Source organism: Podarcis muralis, chromosome 5 (assembly GCF_964188315.1).
Source record: "Podarcis muralis chromosome 5, rPodMur119.hap1.1, whole genome shotgun sequence".
Taxonomy (NCBI): Eukaryota; Metazoa; Chordata; class Lepidosauria; order Squamata; family Lacertidae; genus Podarcis; species Podarcis muralis.
The window spans coordinates 10,820,075-10,838,973 of NC_135659.1; the positions used below are offsets into that span (position 1 = coordinate 10,820,075).

The following is an 18,899-nucleotide window of genomic DNA, read 5'->3' on the forward strand; positions in this document are numbered from 1 at the left end:
AAGCTGATAAATTTACCTTCGGCCAGACGATGTATGTGAATGTACCTCATGCTGTTCTGACACTCATGGAATATAAGGGTAGTTATTGGCTAACGAACCCAAGGATGGCTAGATACCAAGGCCTATTGTGTGAAAATCCCAGGATTCATCTACGAGTAGTGAATATGCTCAATCCAGCGACTTTGCTGCCCCTACCAGAGGTAGATGATGAGGAATCACATGATTGTCTCCAAGTAATGGATGAAGTTTATTCCAGTAGACCCGATCTGAAAGATGAACCATTGAAAAATCCAGATGTTGTATATTATACTGATGGTAGCAGTTACCTGCATGAAGGTGCCAGACGAGCAGGATATGCTGTGGTCACCAATGAGGAAGTTGTGGAAGCTGAAGCTTTGCCTGCCGGCACCTCAGCACAAAAAGCTGAACTTATAGGTTTAACTAGAGCTCTGCAATTGGCAGCCGGATGTAAGGCAAACATCTATACTGATTCTAAATATGCCTTCTTAACCCTGCATGCACATGGAGCTCTATGGAAAGAAAGAGGTCTAATAGGAGCCCACGGGAAGGCCTTGAAATATGGACCTGAAGTAGAAATCCTGTTAGAAGCAGTATGGGCTCCAGAACAGATTGCTGTAATGCATTGCAAAGGTCATGGACGAGGAAGGGATCCAATAACCAGAGGAAATCATGCGGCTGACAAAGCAGCCCGAGAGGCAGCCCAAAAGCCTGTGGGAGGATTTATAGCAGCCCTCATACCAGAGGTAGTTCCAGAAGAAGTTAAACCTCACTATACCCCAGAAGAGAGGAAGTGGGCTGAACAGGAAGGAGCAGTTGTGAAGGACGGTTGGATGATTCTGCCGGACAATAGGATTTATGTACCTCATCATCTAGCAGGCACAATTGTAAGAAATTATCATGAATCTACTCACCTTGGCGGTACTGCAACCAGAGAGAGTCTCAGTCGGAAGTTGTATATTATTAACCTATCACAATTAGCAACTTGCATTTCACAGAAATGTGTTCTTTGTGCTAAAAACAATCCCAGGCAGGGACCGGTACAACCTCCTGGAATCCAACATGTGGGATATGTCCCCATGGAAAGTCTAATTGTGGACTTCACAGAGCTGGTCCCTTCTAAGGGATTCAAGTATCTCCTTGTGTTTGTAGACACTCTTACCGGATGGGTTGAAGCCTTTCCCACCCGAACTGAAAAGGCACGAGAGGTAACTAAGAGACTCCTCACTGAATTGATCCCGAGGTTTGGATTACCTAGATGCATTGGAAGTGATAATGGGCCAGCGTTCATTGATCAAGTAGTACAAGAAGTATGTCAAGTCCTACAAGTGAAATGGAGACTGCATGCAGCATATAGGCCTCAGAGTTCAGGGAAAACTGAAAGAATGAATCGGACTCTGAAAACCCAATTGGCAAAATTAACCCAGGAAACGGGATTGGGATGGGTAGATGTGTTACCCATAACACTGTTTCGTGTTCGGTGTGCACCCACAAAAAGACTTAAGTTGTCACCTTTTGAGCTCCTGTATGGGAGACCGCCCTCCTTTGTTCAGGATATTCCAGCTGACCTTAAACAACTAGGAGACCATGTGACACAGGGACAAGTGCAATCTCTCTCCCGTGTTTTTGTTTCTCTTAACAGGTGGGTCCTCGAGCGCACGCCGTGCAGCATTGCCGAGCCGATTCATCAGTTCCAGGCTGGCGATAGCGTATGGGTGAAAGAGTGGAAACGTGATCCACTCGCACCTAAGTGGCGTGGACCTTACACCGTCTTGCTCTCTACTCCAACAGCGGTGAAGGTAGCTGAGGTGACCCCCTGGATTCATCACTCTCGTTTGAAGAAGTCCGAAGGCAGTTGGACGTGCAAAGGTGACCCCTCTAATCCTTTAAAACTGACTCTCTCCAAAAACCCCTGTATCTAGCCCTACCGGGAACGGGCTAGGTCACGGGCAACATTAGACGACCGGCCTGCTGCAGCCACAACCTGGAAGCTGGCTGACCTGCGCACGCCTGAAGCTTGAGGAGCGTCTGAACCAGCGACTGTGAACGGGAAGATTCTCTTATACAATTAATTGACTGGCCCCCCCTTGTGGAACAATTATCAGAGATATTACTCATTGGGGATCCTCGGGATATATGTTTTGGTCTTGGTGGTTCCCCATTTCTGTCACTGGGGGAATTATATTGGGACTAATATTTATTTGCTATCACAATAAGGTACTCTTCTGTGGAAGGAATGCATATGCTAGACATCAACATGATTCTATTATTAATCCTGATCCCTTGGGAAGGGGAAGGGTCCTTGAATCTGACCAAATTGACTAAATATGGATTCCGCCATGACCACAATATGTGGGTAGGTTTAGCTGAAATGGTAGCCAATGTTGCAAATAGGACCAATTGCCTTGTTTGCTCTCTTGGGCCAGATGATTCAGAGGGAGGTATGCCCTTATTACCGATACCATTAGATGCCATTGGTATGGTAAGCGAAATACCACACCAAACAGAATTACAGAATTTCCACGGATGGAACTCAACTAAACCATTACGAGTTATACCTGTACAAGGGGAATTCTGTGTACATAAATCATCAGATGCAGCTGATTCTATCATGATAGGCTCTTCTCATTGTCACTATACTTGGGATTATTTTAAGAATAGTCATACCTGGGCACACGGTACTACCTATCGAACTCGGAATACCTTGCCCTGTGCACCTCCTTTTATTCATGCATGGAAAGTGGTATGGAACATAACTGTGACAGAAAAAGGCAATCTAACATACTGCACTGTGAACTCTCTACCTCTTTTGATATTTCGCCTTCTGTACTCCACGTACCAAAAACCTCAGACCCGATGGTTGTGGTGGATATGTGGAGAATGGGCATACAAGAAACTCCCTTCCAAATGGAGTGGGACTTGTTTCCTGGGATGGGTATTACCACCAATGTGGATTATGCCTACTAATTTGGCCAAGCGTACACGAAGAAACGCTGATATTTCTCATATAGCAGGAGGAAGTACCCAAAGTTGGAGCGGTACTGATGATTGGCCACCAGAGCGCATTATAGCCTATTATGATCCTGCCTCCTGGAATCCTGGTGAGCTCATACAAGGGGCACGGGATCCTATCTATAATCTAAACAGAATAATTCGATTGCAAGCAGTAGTGGAACTTGTAACCAATGCAACGGCCCAGAGTTTGAGACTTATTGCACAACAGTTGGATGAAAGTAGAGCCGCCATTTTGCAGCTGAAAATGGGAATGGATTATGTACTTGCCAAGCAGGGAGGCCTATGTGGAGTCTTGAACTTGACAGGGAATGCCTGTTGCTTTAACATTTCTGATAATGGTGAGGCAATCCGTGTGTTGGCTACAAAGATGGAGAATATAGCACATGTCCCAGTACAAACATGGGAAGGATGGGATATGGGATGGCTCACCAATTGGTTACCTAATGTCACAGGACTCAAAGGGATACTATTGTCTTGCTTGTTTTTCTTGACAGTAGTGGTAATGGTTTTATGTATGATGCCATGTATCATTTCATGTTTTAGAAGTACAATTAGCAAGATGGTTTCAAATGAAACTCTACCTCATATCATGGCCCTATACAGAGCTTTACCTCAGGAATATGATGAAGGTCAAGCTATCAAGGACACTTGGGACGAAGGTCCTTGAGCTTGAAAGGGGGGAATGAGGCATCAGGCATAAGCCTGCATTTTATTAATGTTTGATCAAGGCTTGTATATTAAAGAGGGCTTAGATTTTTAAAAGTTTCACGCCAGGCAAGAAGGCTAGCTGCTTAAGAAAACACTGACAGTGTTTTCTTCCTAGACAAGGGGCCCCTTGATTGATAGCAGAAAACAATTCTCAAAGTCGTAAAAGCTGAAATTACAGGCTGAGAACGGACACTGATCCTACATGTTACAGAAGATAACAAAGGCAGAGATAAATATAATTAGGAATGAGTAAATAGTAAAATTATACCAATGTGCCTCCCAGTAAAATGAGCTAGATCTTCTTTCCAAGGTTAAAGACCAAATGGAGAAGCATCTGGCTGGCAGAAAGAAAGCATTTTTGGGAAGTCTTTTTTAAAGCTGTTTTCTTTCTTAAACTGAGAGAGTTTAAGGGTAATAAATATTGGGAACAGCTAAAGAGGAGAGCAGATGGCTGAAGGGGGGGTAAACTGAAGGGGTTCCTTTTAAAACCTGTTTTTTACTGAGTTCCTTCCTTTCTATTTTGAGAAGCTTTATTCTTTTAAAAGGTTACCTATGATAATGTATGAAATATATTAGCTTAAATATATTGGCTTAAATGTAACTATGCAAAGGATTTAGAAAGTAACAAATTTAGATGTTAGATTCTTATTTCATAGAGTCCTAGAGTTGGAATAGACCACAGGGGCCATTGAGCCCAGCCCCCTGTCAGACAAGAAGACGCCATCCAAGCAGCCATCCAAGCAGTCCTGATATATGGCTGTCAGACATTTGTTTAGAAACTCTCAAATGAAGGAGATCTTTCAATGTTGATGTGAAACTCAAGATCCTTGACATATGTTTAAGATAAAAATTTAAGATTAACCATTTGTTTTAGAAGGCAATAGGGCGAAGAGGGCAAGAGGTGAGCTGGTAATTAATATTCCTTGTTGAGACACATGTAAGATATATTACTACTTATTTGTCATTTATAGATGTAACAATATATAGCTCTTTGTGCTCCATATAAGGACAGGAGGATGTGGGTGTATCTTTTGTGATTGGATATAGCAGGCAGCCAATAGGAAATCCAACCAGGCTGATTGGACAGATGCAGCCAAGGAGGAGCAAAGGGGGCTGGATTAAGGGAATATAAGTGCTGGCCATAATGGCAGGAGGCCAGGCCAGAGCTTGGTAACCATATACCACTGTGCCTCTCATTTATTTGTCTGACAAATAAATTATTATTTTAATTTCTCTATTGCTGCGTTGAATATTTCATTCCAGCTAAGCGTTAACCACAAGCAGGGTGCTACACCATCAACCGCATCTGAAGATTTTTCAATCTTTATCACTTAATCTACATTTCTTAATTTCCCTATTACTTTTAATTGTCCTTAACTAATAACTCTCTTCTTAGCCTTCTCCGCAATATTTCACCTAATCCTCCTTACAAAACTTCTTGCAGTCCTACTAGCGTAATCTGTTTATTACAATTGCTTTTCAGATAATTCAAATATTTACTCCAGTCCTCTGAGAATCTCTGGTCCCGCAGGTTTCGGATCCTTCCTGTCATCTTATCTAATTCTGCATAGTCCATTAATTTCATCTGCCATTCTTCTTTCGTTGGTAATTCTCCTTGTTTCTATTTCTGTGCCAATAATATTCTTGCTGCCGTTGTTGCACAGTAAAACAATTTCCTATCCTGTCTGTTAATATCCTCCCCTACAATGACAGGTAAAAATGCTTCTGCATTTTTAAAATAAATGTATATTTCAACATCTTTTTCAGAGATTCCTCACGTTCTAGACCCCTCCTGTTTTGAGGTTAAAGGGGCCAACTGAGGGTGCCTTACTTACGAGTCCCCAAAATCGGATGCTACAGTTTCTTCTCTGCCACAGACAAAATGAGGGGCTGGGAGCTTCCCTAGGGCAGTTCTCTCAAAAGATTTTCCACCAAATAGTGTGGGTTTTAAAAAAGAAGATTTTTTCAGGAAAAAACATGCTTCCAAAACAAAATTAGCATTGTGGCAGTAGACTCATAGAATTGTAGAGTTGGAAGTGACCCTGAGGACCATATAGTCCAGCTCCCTGCAATGTAGGGATCTCAACTAAAGCATCCATGACAGATGGCCATCCAACCTCTGCTGAAAAGCCTCCAAGGAAGGTCCACCACCTTCCAAGGGAGTCCATTCCACTGTCAAACAGCTCTTACTGCCAGAAAATTCTTCCTGATGTTTAGTTGGAATTTCCTTTCTTGTAGCTTGAAGCCATTGGTCCTACCCTCCAGAGCAGGAGAAAACAAGTGTGGTCCATCTTCCATGTGACAGCCCTTGAGATAGTTGAAGATGGCTGTCACATCTCCTCTCAGTTTCCTCTTATCTAGGCTAAGCCTACCCAGTTCCCTCATAAGGTTAGCTTTCCAAACCTTTGGTCACCCTTCTTTGTACAGATTCCAGGACTCCAAGTGGGATCTGGCCAAGGCAGAACAGAGCAGTGCTATTATTTCCCTTGATCTGGGCACTATATGGAACACTAGTTTCTCTTAGGCGATTCTTGTTCATCAACATTGTATGACTCAAAAAGGGAGTCCAATTTTCCAGAGCCCTACAGCACAGTCCTATGCATATTTACTCAGAAATAAATTCCCCTGCAATTTAGAAGGCCTTACTCAAGTGTGTTACTCAGAAATACTTTTCTTCCAACATGCTTGATCTGTCTGCATAACATCTTTATAGCTTTTACATAACTACAGTGTCTCGTCATATAATTGGCTACGCACAAATTTGTTGCTATTAGCAAATGAATGAAAAGACTTTTTGCAAACACAACATTACATATCTTTCCAACCACCATTCAGCATTAATTTTTGGAATAAAATAGACTTTCTCCACATCATTTCCAATAAACCCCTTTACCTTTTTTTTTTTTTTTACATATATATCTAATTTACACTGGCTATATTCCATATATTCAATAATCTTATCTTTAACTTCCCAGAGAGAAGCACTCTCAATAATGGAGCCCTCCTTCATTAGTTCTGTTTCTTAATCATGCTCCCTTTTGATGTACTAACAAACCCATAAACACCTGTACAGTTCTGAAATCCAACCTTTAGAATATATTACAGCTCAATCCTACACATTGTCTACTCAGAGTAAGACCTGTTGGGTTCAGTGGGATTTATTCCCTATTAATGATAATGGGTGGGACGCGGGTGGCACTGTGGGTTAAAGCCTCAGCGCCTAGGACTTGCCAATCAAAAGGTCAGCGGTTCGAATCCCCGCGGCGGGGTGCGCTCCCATCGTTCGGTCCCAGTGCCTGCCAACTTAGCAGTTTAAAAGCACCCCCGGGTGCAAGTAGATAAATAGGGACCGCTTACCAGCGGGAAGGTAAACGGCGTTCCGTGTGCTGCGCTGGCTCGCCAGATGCAGCTTGTCACGCTGGCCACGTGACCCGGAAGTGTCTCCGGACAGCGCTGGCTCCCGGCCTATAGAGTGAGATGAGCGCACAACCCTAGAGTCTGGCAAGACTGGCCCGTACGGGCAGGGCTCCCTTTACCTTTACCTTAATAATAATGATTGATTGATTGATTGATTGATTGATTAAATCCTTCACCCATAGATCTCAGAGCAGTTCACAAAAAAGATTAAAAACACAAAATACATAATAAAAAACAATGACAATAACACTGTGCAGGGATTGTTGTGCATGTAAAGGTATGTTCATAATCGGGCCCAGGGGCGCCGACTTATAAAAAATATTGGGGGGGCCCATACCGGGGAGGGTGGAGCCAACTAGGCTGGCGGGGGGCGGGCGCGGCCGGTGCAGAGAAAGCCGGAGCGGCGACTGCGCTTTGAACCCGCTGTCAGTCAGCCGGGGCTGAAAGGCAGACTTTCTCCCTCGGCTCGTCGTTTGCCCAGCCGCCCGTGCGGGATCCCACCGGGGAGGCGGAGTGCTGAATGCCGTTACAGTTTTATTTTGGGCGCCTCCGGTCTCCTCCTCCTGCTTTTCCCGTGCTCCATCCCCTCGGCGACTTCGCGCTTCCAGCAGAGAAGCTGCGCGCAGCTCCGGGCGGCGGATGGGAAGACCCCCTCGTGGGTTTTTCATGCCTGGAGAGCGCCGGTTCGGAGCGGGTCGCAGTCTCCGCTGTTGCCGGCCGAGCAGGAGTGCCGAAGAACCAAGAGTGGGCGGGGACGAAGGGAGACGAAGCCGGGAAGTGACGGAGGCGACAGAAGGTAGCGGCGCGCGTCACCTTCTATCCGAGGCGCGTGGAAGCGGAATGAAGCGGCTGGCAGAGAATCACCGGGGGGGCGTAATGAGGCCAAACTAATAATTTTCTTAAATTATTGGGGGGGCAGAGCCCCCCCAAACGAATTTTTGAGGGGGCTCGGGCCCCCTCAGGCCCTATGGAGTCGGCGCCTATGATCGGGACCCCACCTGCAGCCTAAACACAGGTGCAAAAAGAACCCTCATCAAGTTCCTTTTTACCTTGTTAAAATGTGTGTGAACATGATGAACATTCTCATTCGCAGACTTTATGAGTTTTATTTGCTTAGCTTTACATGCAAGTTTGCATATGTTACAAATTCTCCCCGATCAATAACGTCTGAAAATGTGTCTGATCAGCAATCTGTTCTTGTATGCATTTCTCCCTTGATCTAAAATGAAGAATAAATATAAAACTAATAGATAAACGTTGACACTGGAGAAATCCATGATCAACAATCAATCAACAAGTATTCAACAAAGATTTCCATCGTCTCTGTAGTATAAGCTAATTTTTGAATCAAATTTGGAGATCCTCTTTGGAGGGAACAATCAAAGGGAAGAGAAAGAAAGAAAGAAAGAAAGAAAGAAAGAAAGAAAGAAAGAAAGAGGCTCGTTAAGAGTTGCAAAATTTTCCAGGTGGCTTCTGCACATTCCTACCATCTGACAGCTGCAGAGTCCCCCTGCTCCGGTGCACATTAACTAAGAGGGGTAAAGGAATGGACACAACAACTGGCTGGGATTGAAAATGACCACAACTTTATGGATTTCAAATAATAATAATAATAATAATAATAATAATAATAATAATTATTATTATTATTATTATTATTATTATTATTATTATTATTATTATTATTATTAATTTCCCCAGCCACTCTGGGCGGCTTCCAACAAAGATTAAAAATACATTAAATTGCCACACATTAAAAACTTCCCCGAACAGGGCTGCCTTCAGATGTCTTCTAAATGTCAGTAGTTGTTTATTTCTTTGACATCTAATGGGAGGGCCTTCCATGGGGTGGGCACTACTACCGAGAAGGCCCTCTGCTTGGTTGCCTGTAGCTTTGCTTCTCACAGTTTGGGAACCACCAGAAGGCCCTTGGTGCTGGACATCAGTGTCCGGGCTGAACGATGGGGGTGGAGACGCTCCTTCAGGTGTACTGTAGGTATACTACTATGTAGGTAAACCTTGGCATAGGCATTGGCGTATATCACTCTCAGCCCCCCCCCCCCCCGAAGGGGGTCTGAGGCATGTCAGGGTCTATTATGGGAATGTGTCCTGCTAGCCCTACGCAACTTGCTCTTCTGAAAGAGAATTCCCTCTAATGGGCTACCCTGTTATCACCACCACAGGGAAAGGGGGAAGGGGTGAGTCACCACTTCACTCACACCTTGACTGGATGAAAGACCATAGGATTCCGCCCAAGGCCTAAACCGCCAAGTTGTGACTAGTGGTATGGGGAAGGCAAAACCTGCAGTTTAGGGGAACTTCCTTCCCAGCACTGAATATGGCAATATTCAGACAACCACAGCAGATCCCTGTAGGATGAAAAGGAAATGGTTAATGCAACAATCAACTATTAAGGAAGGGTGGGTTCTGGCTGGGCGACGCTCCCGGCCGACTGGACTGCAGGGTGAACGTCGGCCAGGGATAAATAGTTGGTGAGCGGACCTAAGTGAAGCCAGCGACTCTCGGGTCTGCTCGCCAAAACTACGCCTCCTGGGACACCGCGAATTGGCCCATTTGAATGGATGGGTGTCAAGCGGCTGTCAGTGGCTCCCGGATGGTTGCCAGGACCGTACAAAGACAAGGGAATGTTTCTTACCATCTTTCTTTTAGTCAGTATTTAAAGAGAGAGGTTATAGAACCCAGCCTCTTGGATAATGGCCTTGTACCGAGTGAATCTCCGCCCCACCTCCCCGTCTCTCCCACTTCCTCATTCATCATTTTCATCACATCCTCTACGGGGGCTGCTAGGTGCCCTCTGTCTTTGAGCTCTTTGCTCTCCTATTTTCAAGGTTCGCCGGGTTCTGGGAGATGGAGGGTCTAGGATGCTTTCTAATAACAAGGTGTCAGCTGGGTGTTGTCCCGGCTGTCGCATGATTTCCCAGCTTCCCCCCTCATCTGCCTCTGAGCTGTGACCTCCATCAAACCCCTGTTGTAAATCTAAACTGTCTTCCTCGTGAATCTAAGTTTGGCTTCCTCGAGGGGCAGTATTTCAATATGAGTAGGAAAATAAGAGTACCCCTAAACATTTTTTGAGGGGGGGGGAAGCACTGTCCAGAAGCATGCTGGGTCAAAGGCCCTGGGGAGGATGGAATGGGGAGTTTGTCTATAACAACACAGTGAATTTCTCTTCCCGCAAATAAGATGGGGATTTTTTTTTGAGGCTATTTGCGCACGGCTGCCTATACCTTATGACCTGCCCCAGAAACTCTATTGAGAAGCCTGCCTGATAAAGGAAGTGAGAGTGGCAAGGACACAGACGCAAGGGCCTTTTCAGTGGTGGTCCCACAATTGTGGGATGTGATTCTCTGGGCATCAGAACAGCTCCATCACTTTCAGGTTTGAAACTAACCTTAGAGTCCCCTATCTTAGAGACCTACCACTTTGTTGCAAACTTCAGCAGCTAATTAGTTGTGAGTGCCAAACCAATATCTCTGGCTGGTTTTGATAATTTTATATTTGTCAAAACTTGGCTTCGGCAGTGTTTTGAAATATTTTGAGGCTTTTGGAGTGTTCTAATAAGGTGCTAAATTGTGTTTCATTCTATGACACGTGGCTCGCGAATTGCTCTGGGTTTTTCGTTTTTCTGGAAAAGGAGGATGAGACTTTATGAAACAACTACATAAAACAAAACTCTAGGGCTCATAGTTTCCCAGCAGTTGTCGTCCCCCCCCCCCTTTGTTAAAATACAGAATTGAAAGTTGTACTTCCCATGGCTGCTTTTTGAGGTTTTTTGTTTTTTTTTAAGGGTGCAAAGAATGTGGTGTGCATTTGACCCTACATTTTAACATTTGGGGAGACAGCAGAGGGAGTGTACAGAGAGAAGGGGAAGAGAGAGGCCAGCCTAAAATATCTTTTAAAAAAATAAATCATCATTATGATCAGATGCAGTTACAATTGGTACTTAAGCTCTGCCTTGGCTCAGGATGAAGACAGGTAATGCCAGAGGCTCTGCAGAAGAGGGGGAGCACAGTCCTGTTTCTCTCTTTTCCTGGAGAGAGCTCTGAGGTCTGGGGGGTCACACTGTCTATGCCTCCCACCCTCATCTCCCAGTTCAGTTCCCCCCTTGTGCAGAGGAAACGGTCGAGGCCGTGAGCGCTGGTACGGATGCAAGGCTGGCTGGATCAGGCTGAGCTGGAAAATGTGAGTCTCGGCACCAGTGTGCATCTTTTAATTGCTGCTCAGCTTAAGGAGCTAAGTTTAGACCGAGAAATGGCTGTTGACTCACAGCGGAGGGTAAGGTGCACCAGTTCCGGCTGTCAGGTGCCTGGTGTGCGGAACGCCCCCTCCTGCAAGCAGGCAGGCAGGCAGGCATATGTGCATTGCCCGAGATCTATGTTTAGTAACTTTTCTTCTTGTTTGTCTCCAGCATCCTCGCCACAGCAGGGACCCATTTCAACACCCATGTGGACCTGAGGACGCTGCGGGCAGTGCGAGTGCTCAGACCCTTGAAGCTTGTCTCAGGCATTCCTAGTAAGTATCTGGTTTCTCCCCATCCCTCCCTCCCTCCCTCCTCCTGCATCCTCGCTGAGCAGCATTGATGTTTGCAGCGTGAATCCTTCATATCCCGCTGTGCTGTTCGCAGAAGCGCATTACGCAGCCAGGGGGAATTGCTGCAGGAGATGCCGTGCAAGAAAGTCCCGGGTTCACACATTCTGGGATGTTGCATATGGGGTGATTGCTAAAAACTGGGTTGCCAGTTCTCATGAAGCTGAGCCCCTTGGAGGAGTCTGGTGGGCAGGAGTTTCGTGGTTGCATGTGGAGGTCCCCAAGCCACCCCTCAAAATAATTCACAAATCACACGTAATTTTAGTTTACGGTTTTGGGCACTATTTTGGCCACAACTTTATTAAAATACAAAATCTGTGAGTGGTTGCTTAGGCATTGGTTATGCCTATCTGTCCCCCTGCCTGGGACAGAACTGACATTCCGAACTCCCTCGGAAGCCAGTGAAGGGATAACAATATTGGGGATCAGTTGAGCTGAGCGTCAGTCCCTCACTGCTCACCCATTCTGCTCCCCAAGGCTTGCCGGCCCTGGTCCCATTTCAGGGATTGGACGAAATCGTGGCAAGCCCCTGGATTCCTTTAACGGAATTCCCTTCCACCACCATTGGAGGGGCAGGCCCAGCCTATCCTGACCCCTCCTCCACCAATTTTTATAACCAATGCCTAACCACAACCTTACAAGTTGTGACAGATTGCTAAGTAGTAGGCAAAAACCAGATGGCACCAGCCAATCAGCAAAATTCCTCCTAGGCCCCTGCCCCAACGGCAGACGACCCCATGACAGGCAAAGCAAGGTCAACAGGAACACAGGGCGGGCGGGCGGGTGATCCGATGCACACAGCGAAAGAGAAAGGAAAAGGCTAATCGCTCCAATATTTAAAACCTTTGGTCCCACCCACCCAATTTGCAACGTACAATTTGCCCCAACAACCCGGTCAACCAATCGTTGCTTCAAGCACTAACCATTTAACCTGCCTGGCAACAGAGGTTTGGCCTGGCAGACCCCACCGTAACCCGTGCTCTCATTTAGGGGAGAACATGCTATGCAGGAAATGCCGCCTGGCGGGCCAGAAAAATAATCCTGGCTGAAGATTAGGTGGTCTCCCACACTGGCTATGCCAACTAGTTCAGGGATGAAGTCTGAGGGATGTGGGGATGGAGCATACAGCAAACACACTTTATCAGGCCTGGCTCTGGCGATACCATGCTGAGAATGCTATTTATCATTTGTCCGGAGTGTGCACGTCATCACCTGATGAGTCCGGTGGTGTGTATTACCCTGTCAGGCGGCGAGAACTTCACCACGCCTTGATCCACTTGATCAGAAATCTTGCAAAGCAGGGGAGTGCCATGTCTTAGTGGTCAAGACATTGCTACCAGCTCCAGTGGGCTGGGGGAAGTGAATACATGGGGGAGGCAGTTGCAGAAGCCAGCAAGTGAATGAGCAGGCTGATGTTGTTTGCTGAACTCTCCATCTTCTGCTTAAAAAACACCGCTTGTTAGGCTGAGTAGCCAGGTCAGAGTTTTCATGGGCGTGCTTTGAATTCCATAATTTATAAAACCACCGCTGAGTCAGCAGTCTGCAAGACATCCTGAGGATTGTGACGCTGTGTGGCTTGTTTGCACAAGCATCTTTCCCTTGCGCAAATGCCTTTGTTGTGTGGCACATCCATTGCCTCCTGCATCCCATAAGATGCTCTTAAGGCTGGTTCTGTTGGACAGCCCTTTCTTTTGCTAATGACTGTCCCATTTCTACCAATTCTGTGATGTGCTGCCAGACCTGCACCTACTCTACTTTGCTTCCCTCCGACTTTAGCATTGTAGTAGCCAGCTTTCCAGATAAGATTTTTTGTAACCGCTTCAGTCTTTGGGCTTATCCACACTACCTTTTCCACTGCTTTTCCTGGGCATGGTCTGCACTTTAAAGCTCTGTGCCTGAGCACCCTTTATTTTTGCTCCGGAGCTGTTCCAGCAAAAAAACCACTCTTTAAAGCTGAGTTGAAGCAAATGGCAATACGCAGAAAACCTGAATTTGGGGAAAGCTCTGGGGCAAAAGACATGGAGTTTTAAAGTATGGAACTATGCCTGGAAAGTGCAGGCAAAGGGGAAGTATAGATAAGCCTTATATTGACTTCTTCATATTGTAATGGCCCTTTCTCCTTCTCCTTCTCCTCTTTCTCCTCCTCCTCCTCCTCCTTCTCCTTCCTTCCCTCCCTCCCTCCCTCCCTCCCTCCCTCCCTCCCTCCCTCCCTCCCTCCTTCCCTCCCTCCAGAGCTCCTACTTGTAGGAGAGGAAAATTGTCCCGACCCCATCTGCAATGGTACTACTATTTTTAATTGCATTCTCCCCCTTTCTCTTCATCAAGGTTTACAGATTGTGCTCAAATCCATCATGAAGGCAATGGTGCCTCTCCTGCAGATCGGTCTCCTCCTCTTTTTCGCCATCCTGATGTTTGCAATCATTGGCCTGGAGTTCTACAGCGGAAAGCTTCACCGGGCTTGCTACGTAAACAATTCAGGTGAGGAACGTCCCATGTCCCCTCTCCTTTTCCAGCTTAGTTCTAGCCTTTGACTTCTCAAGTGCTGCCATGGCAAACTCAAGAAGCCATCAGGGGCTCCCAGGGTGGCCACCAAGGCACCGATTCGCCCTGCGGGATGTGGCTCCTCCTCCGTTGCATTTTGGTGCCACTGCTGGTGGGAGGCTGCTTCGATCTTCCTTCCCTACCACAACAGGAGGAGGAGGTGAAGGAGTTGGCCACTGGAGTCGCACCATGCTCACCTCTGTGCTTTTTGGACATTGGGGGGATGCAGCCCCACCCCAAAAATGTTGCAGAGGGGCAAAAGGGCTTGGCCCCCAGGAGCTGGCGCCCCTTCCCCAGACCTCCACCCCAAAAGGCTCAAGGAAGATAACAATAGAAACATTGCTAGCAATAATAATAATAATAATAATAATAATAATAATAATAATAATAATAATAATATATTATTTATACCCCGCCCATCTGGCTGAGTTTCCCCAGCCACTCTGAATATTAGTATTAATATATTAAAAATACGATAAAACATTAAACATTTAAACTTCCCTAAACAGGGCTGCCTTCAAATGTCTACTAAAAGTCAGAAAGTTGTTTATTTCCTTGACATCTGATGGGAGGGTGTTCCACAGGGTGGGCGCCACTACCGAGAAGGCCCTCTGCCTGGTTCCCTATAACCTCAATTCTCGCAGTGAGGGAACAGCCAGAAGGCCCTCGGAGCTGGTTCTCAGTGTCCGGGCTGAACGATGGGGGTGGAGACGCTCCTTCACGTATACTGGACCAAGGCCATTTAGGGCTTTAAAGGTCAGCACCAACACTTTGAATTGTGCTCGGAAACGTACTGGGAGCCAATGTAGGTCTTTCAAGGCCAGTGTTATGTGGTCTAAGCAGCCACTCCCAGTCACCAGTCTCACTCCTGCATTCTGTGTTAGTTGTAGTTTTCTGATCACCTTCAAAGGTAGCCCCATGCAGAGTGCATTGCAGTAGGGCAAGTGGGAGATAACTAGAGCAAAGCCAAATAAAAGTTCATCAAATTGAAATCCTCATGGAAATATCCTTACTCTTTGCTGGCCTCACCTCACCTTAAAACATATGCATGCACACACAGTTTGGAGTTTTATGCCAGATTTCCCAACACCAAAAACGTCTACACAGGAGAGGATTTTGCTTTGGGAGTTGTGGGTGTTTTGCAGAGAGGTGCATGGGTGTTTGCAAGGCAGCCCGGATAACTTCAGGACACAAACACTAACTGAATCATTTTGTGATGAGAGGGTGGGGGAGAAATGGAAAGATCGTGAGTTGTTGTAACACCTCCCTACCCAGCACCACCCAGTGGAAACCAGAATACTGTTGAAAACCAAATCACTGCCAGATGGCAGCTGTGGTTCTAAGGTTTTGGGTTTCTAAGGCAAGGGGGTTATGAGAACGGATATTTTAAATGCATAGATTCAGAAGCATAAATCACTTACTCTGCTGAATCCCCACATTTTGTGCAGGGTGTGTGTGTGTAATATAGAATTTGCAACACTCTAGTGCCCTGCTCAAATGTGGCAAAGAACCTGAACTCAAGAAGATGTTGGGTGAAGCTAGTTGGATAGTTGTTGGCTCATCTCTCATTTGCACCCACTGAGTTGTTTGGGGAAAGTAACTGGAACACAATGGTGAGACCATGTGAGGAGGGTCAATACTTAGTCCCTCCCATAAGGAACTGGAAGTCTCTAGGTGCAATTGAGCAGTTTTAACCCACCCACCCCAAGACTGCATTGCAGTTGGGGATAACACACAATGAGGGCAGCATTCTGGTGCTGGGGAGGCCCTGCCTCCTACAGAGAGAGGATGCAGTGTGTATCCATGTGTGCTAACCACACAGAGATGCACTGTGCTCCCATGGAAATTCTTGCTGCAGGAAAGCTACAACGTCACAACCTTTTTATGGGGCAAACCAAAGGTCACAGAGCTGTGATCAAGTTTTTTTGAATTCCCTATAACTTTTCATCAGTTGTCCAGTGAAACAAGAGGTGTGGGGTGTGTGTGTGTGTGTGTGTGTGTGTGTGTGTGTGTTTTATTCCGTAACTTGACAGATGAAGAGTTCTGGAGAACTCAGAAGTTTGCCCACAGCACTGTAATATTTGGGTTGGATGTGGAACTGCAATGCCATGTGAGCGAGATGAATAAACACCCACCAATAAAAGATAATGGGAGAGGATTTACCCCAGCAAATTATTTGTCAAAATTACAAATACCCAGATACCCTCGCTAGATTCAACGTGCTGCCATCTGCCTTAATGCAGGGCAGATTTGAGGGTAAACCATACGTGGAACAAGTCTGCCCACGAACGAGCTTGATGGAGGTAGAAACTGTCTCTTATGTCTTGTTACGCTGCCATTTCTACAGGGATATATGCTCGGTATTTATCACTCCTGTTATACAAAAATCTCCAAATGGGTCCGAACCTCAATGTCTAAAACTCCTGGTAGAGGACAAAGATCTAGAGATCACGCTAAGGGTGACCAAATTCTGTGCGACTGCCATAAAACTTAGGGAACAAGCAGTGCTACCAAAATGATTAAGCTTTTAAATGACAATTTTAGGTTATATTTTAGTGATCAAGATTTAATATATATTTTTAACTGACACTATATCTGTATTGTCTCTGTTATACCCAATTGCAATTCAATGTATTCCTGTTGTGTTTTATGATTTTCCTGATATTGTAAGTGAGCTGGAACTGGTCTGTGACCATAATAATAATATTCATTCATTTATTCGGCTTGGTTGCAATAAAGGTTATACAATACTGTGGGTCTTCCCTGCTCTTGGGGACATTCCTTTTGCTTTCCATTGATTCACCTGTGTCCTATTGGTTTATCCTGTGTGTGATTTCAGGTGAATTACAAGAGTTGGACCCGCCTCATCCCTGTGGGGTGCAGGGATGCCCTGCAGGTTATGAGTGCAGAGAGTGGATTGGTCCCAACGACGGGATCACCCAGTTTGACAACATCCTCTTTGCTGTGTTGACTGTCTTCCAGTGCATCACCATGGAAGGATGGACTACAGTGCTGTACAATGTGAGTAAAACCTGCAAGGAACGACTCTGAAGATAAATTAGATCTTCCACTTAATCTACATTGTGATGTCTTCGGTTTGCCATTATTACGGTGTTTTCACTTCTTTTCTCTCCATTTCCTATATAGCGTAGGTCTTGCCCAGTTCACCTTGCTTAGCATATGCCCACTGCAAGTGAGAATCAGAATCAGAAGAATCTTTATTTGCATCAGCCGCTAGCCATAACAATAAAATAAAATAAAACGTACTGAAGATAGAGGTAAAAACTTAACTATACAAAGTACATTTTGGAGGTTTACACCAATAATCCAATAATAGATCTTATTCGAATTGCCCCCGCTAAAAACCTTGCGGTTTTTGCTGTCACCTGATCATCTTGATCTGCTAAAAGAAAGGACACAGTAGCAATGGTTGAGTCAGCCGACATGGACAATAGTAGAGGGGTAATAGCCTCACTCCTCAAATCTTTATAAAGCAAGCCAGAAGCACATGAGCCACTGACTCAATACTGCCCACTCCACAGGGACATAACTGTTTTTCCAGTGGAATTTTTTGAAATCGACCCTCAAGTACGTACAGCATATTCAATCTTGCAAAAGCAAAAGCTTGTCACTATTTGGGGATTGTTAAATTTTGCAAATAGAGTGCCAAAGTGTCAAAATGACTAGGTGGAAAATAATCATAACTATGGACAAAATTTCCTTATTGTGGCCAAGTTGTTCTGTCACTCCATATCATATAGGCACTGTCTAATTAAATTGTTTGCTTTACTGAAGCCCACTGTTAATAACTGTTGTGGTAATAAACCAGAAAAGTAAAGCTTTTGGTTGACAATTTTAGTCCAAGCACTGTCATGGCAATCTTGCGATACTAAGGGTAGTAGACCTGTGGGGTTTCAAATTAGTGAGCTTGTTTCTACTTTTTTCACAGTATTACATCTATTCCCTTCAGTGCTTCTATATTAAACTGTATGATGTGCATGAGTTGTGGGGGTTTGGTACACCCTCAGGCATTATTTTAACAAGTGAGCTGAAGCTGCAGTGTTTTCCTGCCTGTGACTCCCCTAGTTTTTGGTACAGTAGCATCATGTTAAACCACACCTGCCTCCTTTTCCCAAGTGATGTCAGTGTGGACAGCAGGCTCGCATAGACTCAGTGCGTGGTTGCCTGCAGTGAATAAGAAGTACCTCCAGATTGCTAGGTGAAAAAACTTGAAAATTGGAATAATTTATTTGTTTTCTTCTTGCTGTCTCTTTGCATGTCTGAGTGGGCAGGGTAACTTTCCTTTTTTTGTTTTGTTTTGTTTCGCAGACTAATAACTTTTTCTTTTTAGGAAAGTTAAGGATTTTTCTTTTTCTTTCTTGAGGAAAGGATCACAACCCGTGATGCGTACATTTCTCTTGCTTTTAATTGTGGCAAATTTCGCGTGCTTTTGGATTTCAAAAACCTCCCAAAACCTGTTGCACCAGAGGCAACAGAGGGAAAAGTGAAATACTATATACATCATGGGGTGGTATGCTTCTGTCGAACCTCTTACATCTGTTGTGTTTTGGGGGGCCTGTGGGACAGACCAGAGT

General features: G+C 45.3%; 1 protein-coding gene across 1 annotated transcript in view; it reads left to right on the top strand.

Moving 5' to 3' along the window:
* The window catches only part of CACNA1E (calcium voltage-gated channel subunit alpha1 E), a 471,774-nt gene that overhangs the window by 236,299 nt on the left and 216,576 nt on the right, over positions 1–18,899 (top strand). The window contains exons 6-8 of the mRNA XM_077928105.1: positions 11,585–11,688; positions 14,089–14,241; positions 17,144–17,325. Of these exons, the coding sequence (XP_077784231.1) occupies positions 11,585–11,688; positions 14,089–14,241; positions 17,144–17,325 (439 nt within the window). The remainder of the gene's footprint in view (positions 1–11,584; positions 11,689–14,088; positions 14,242–17,143; positions 17,326–18,899) is intronic.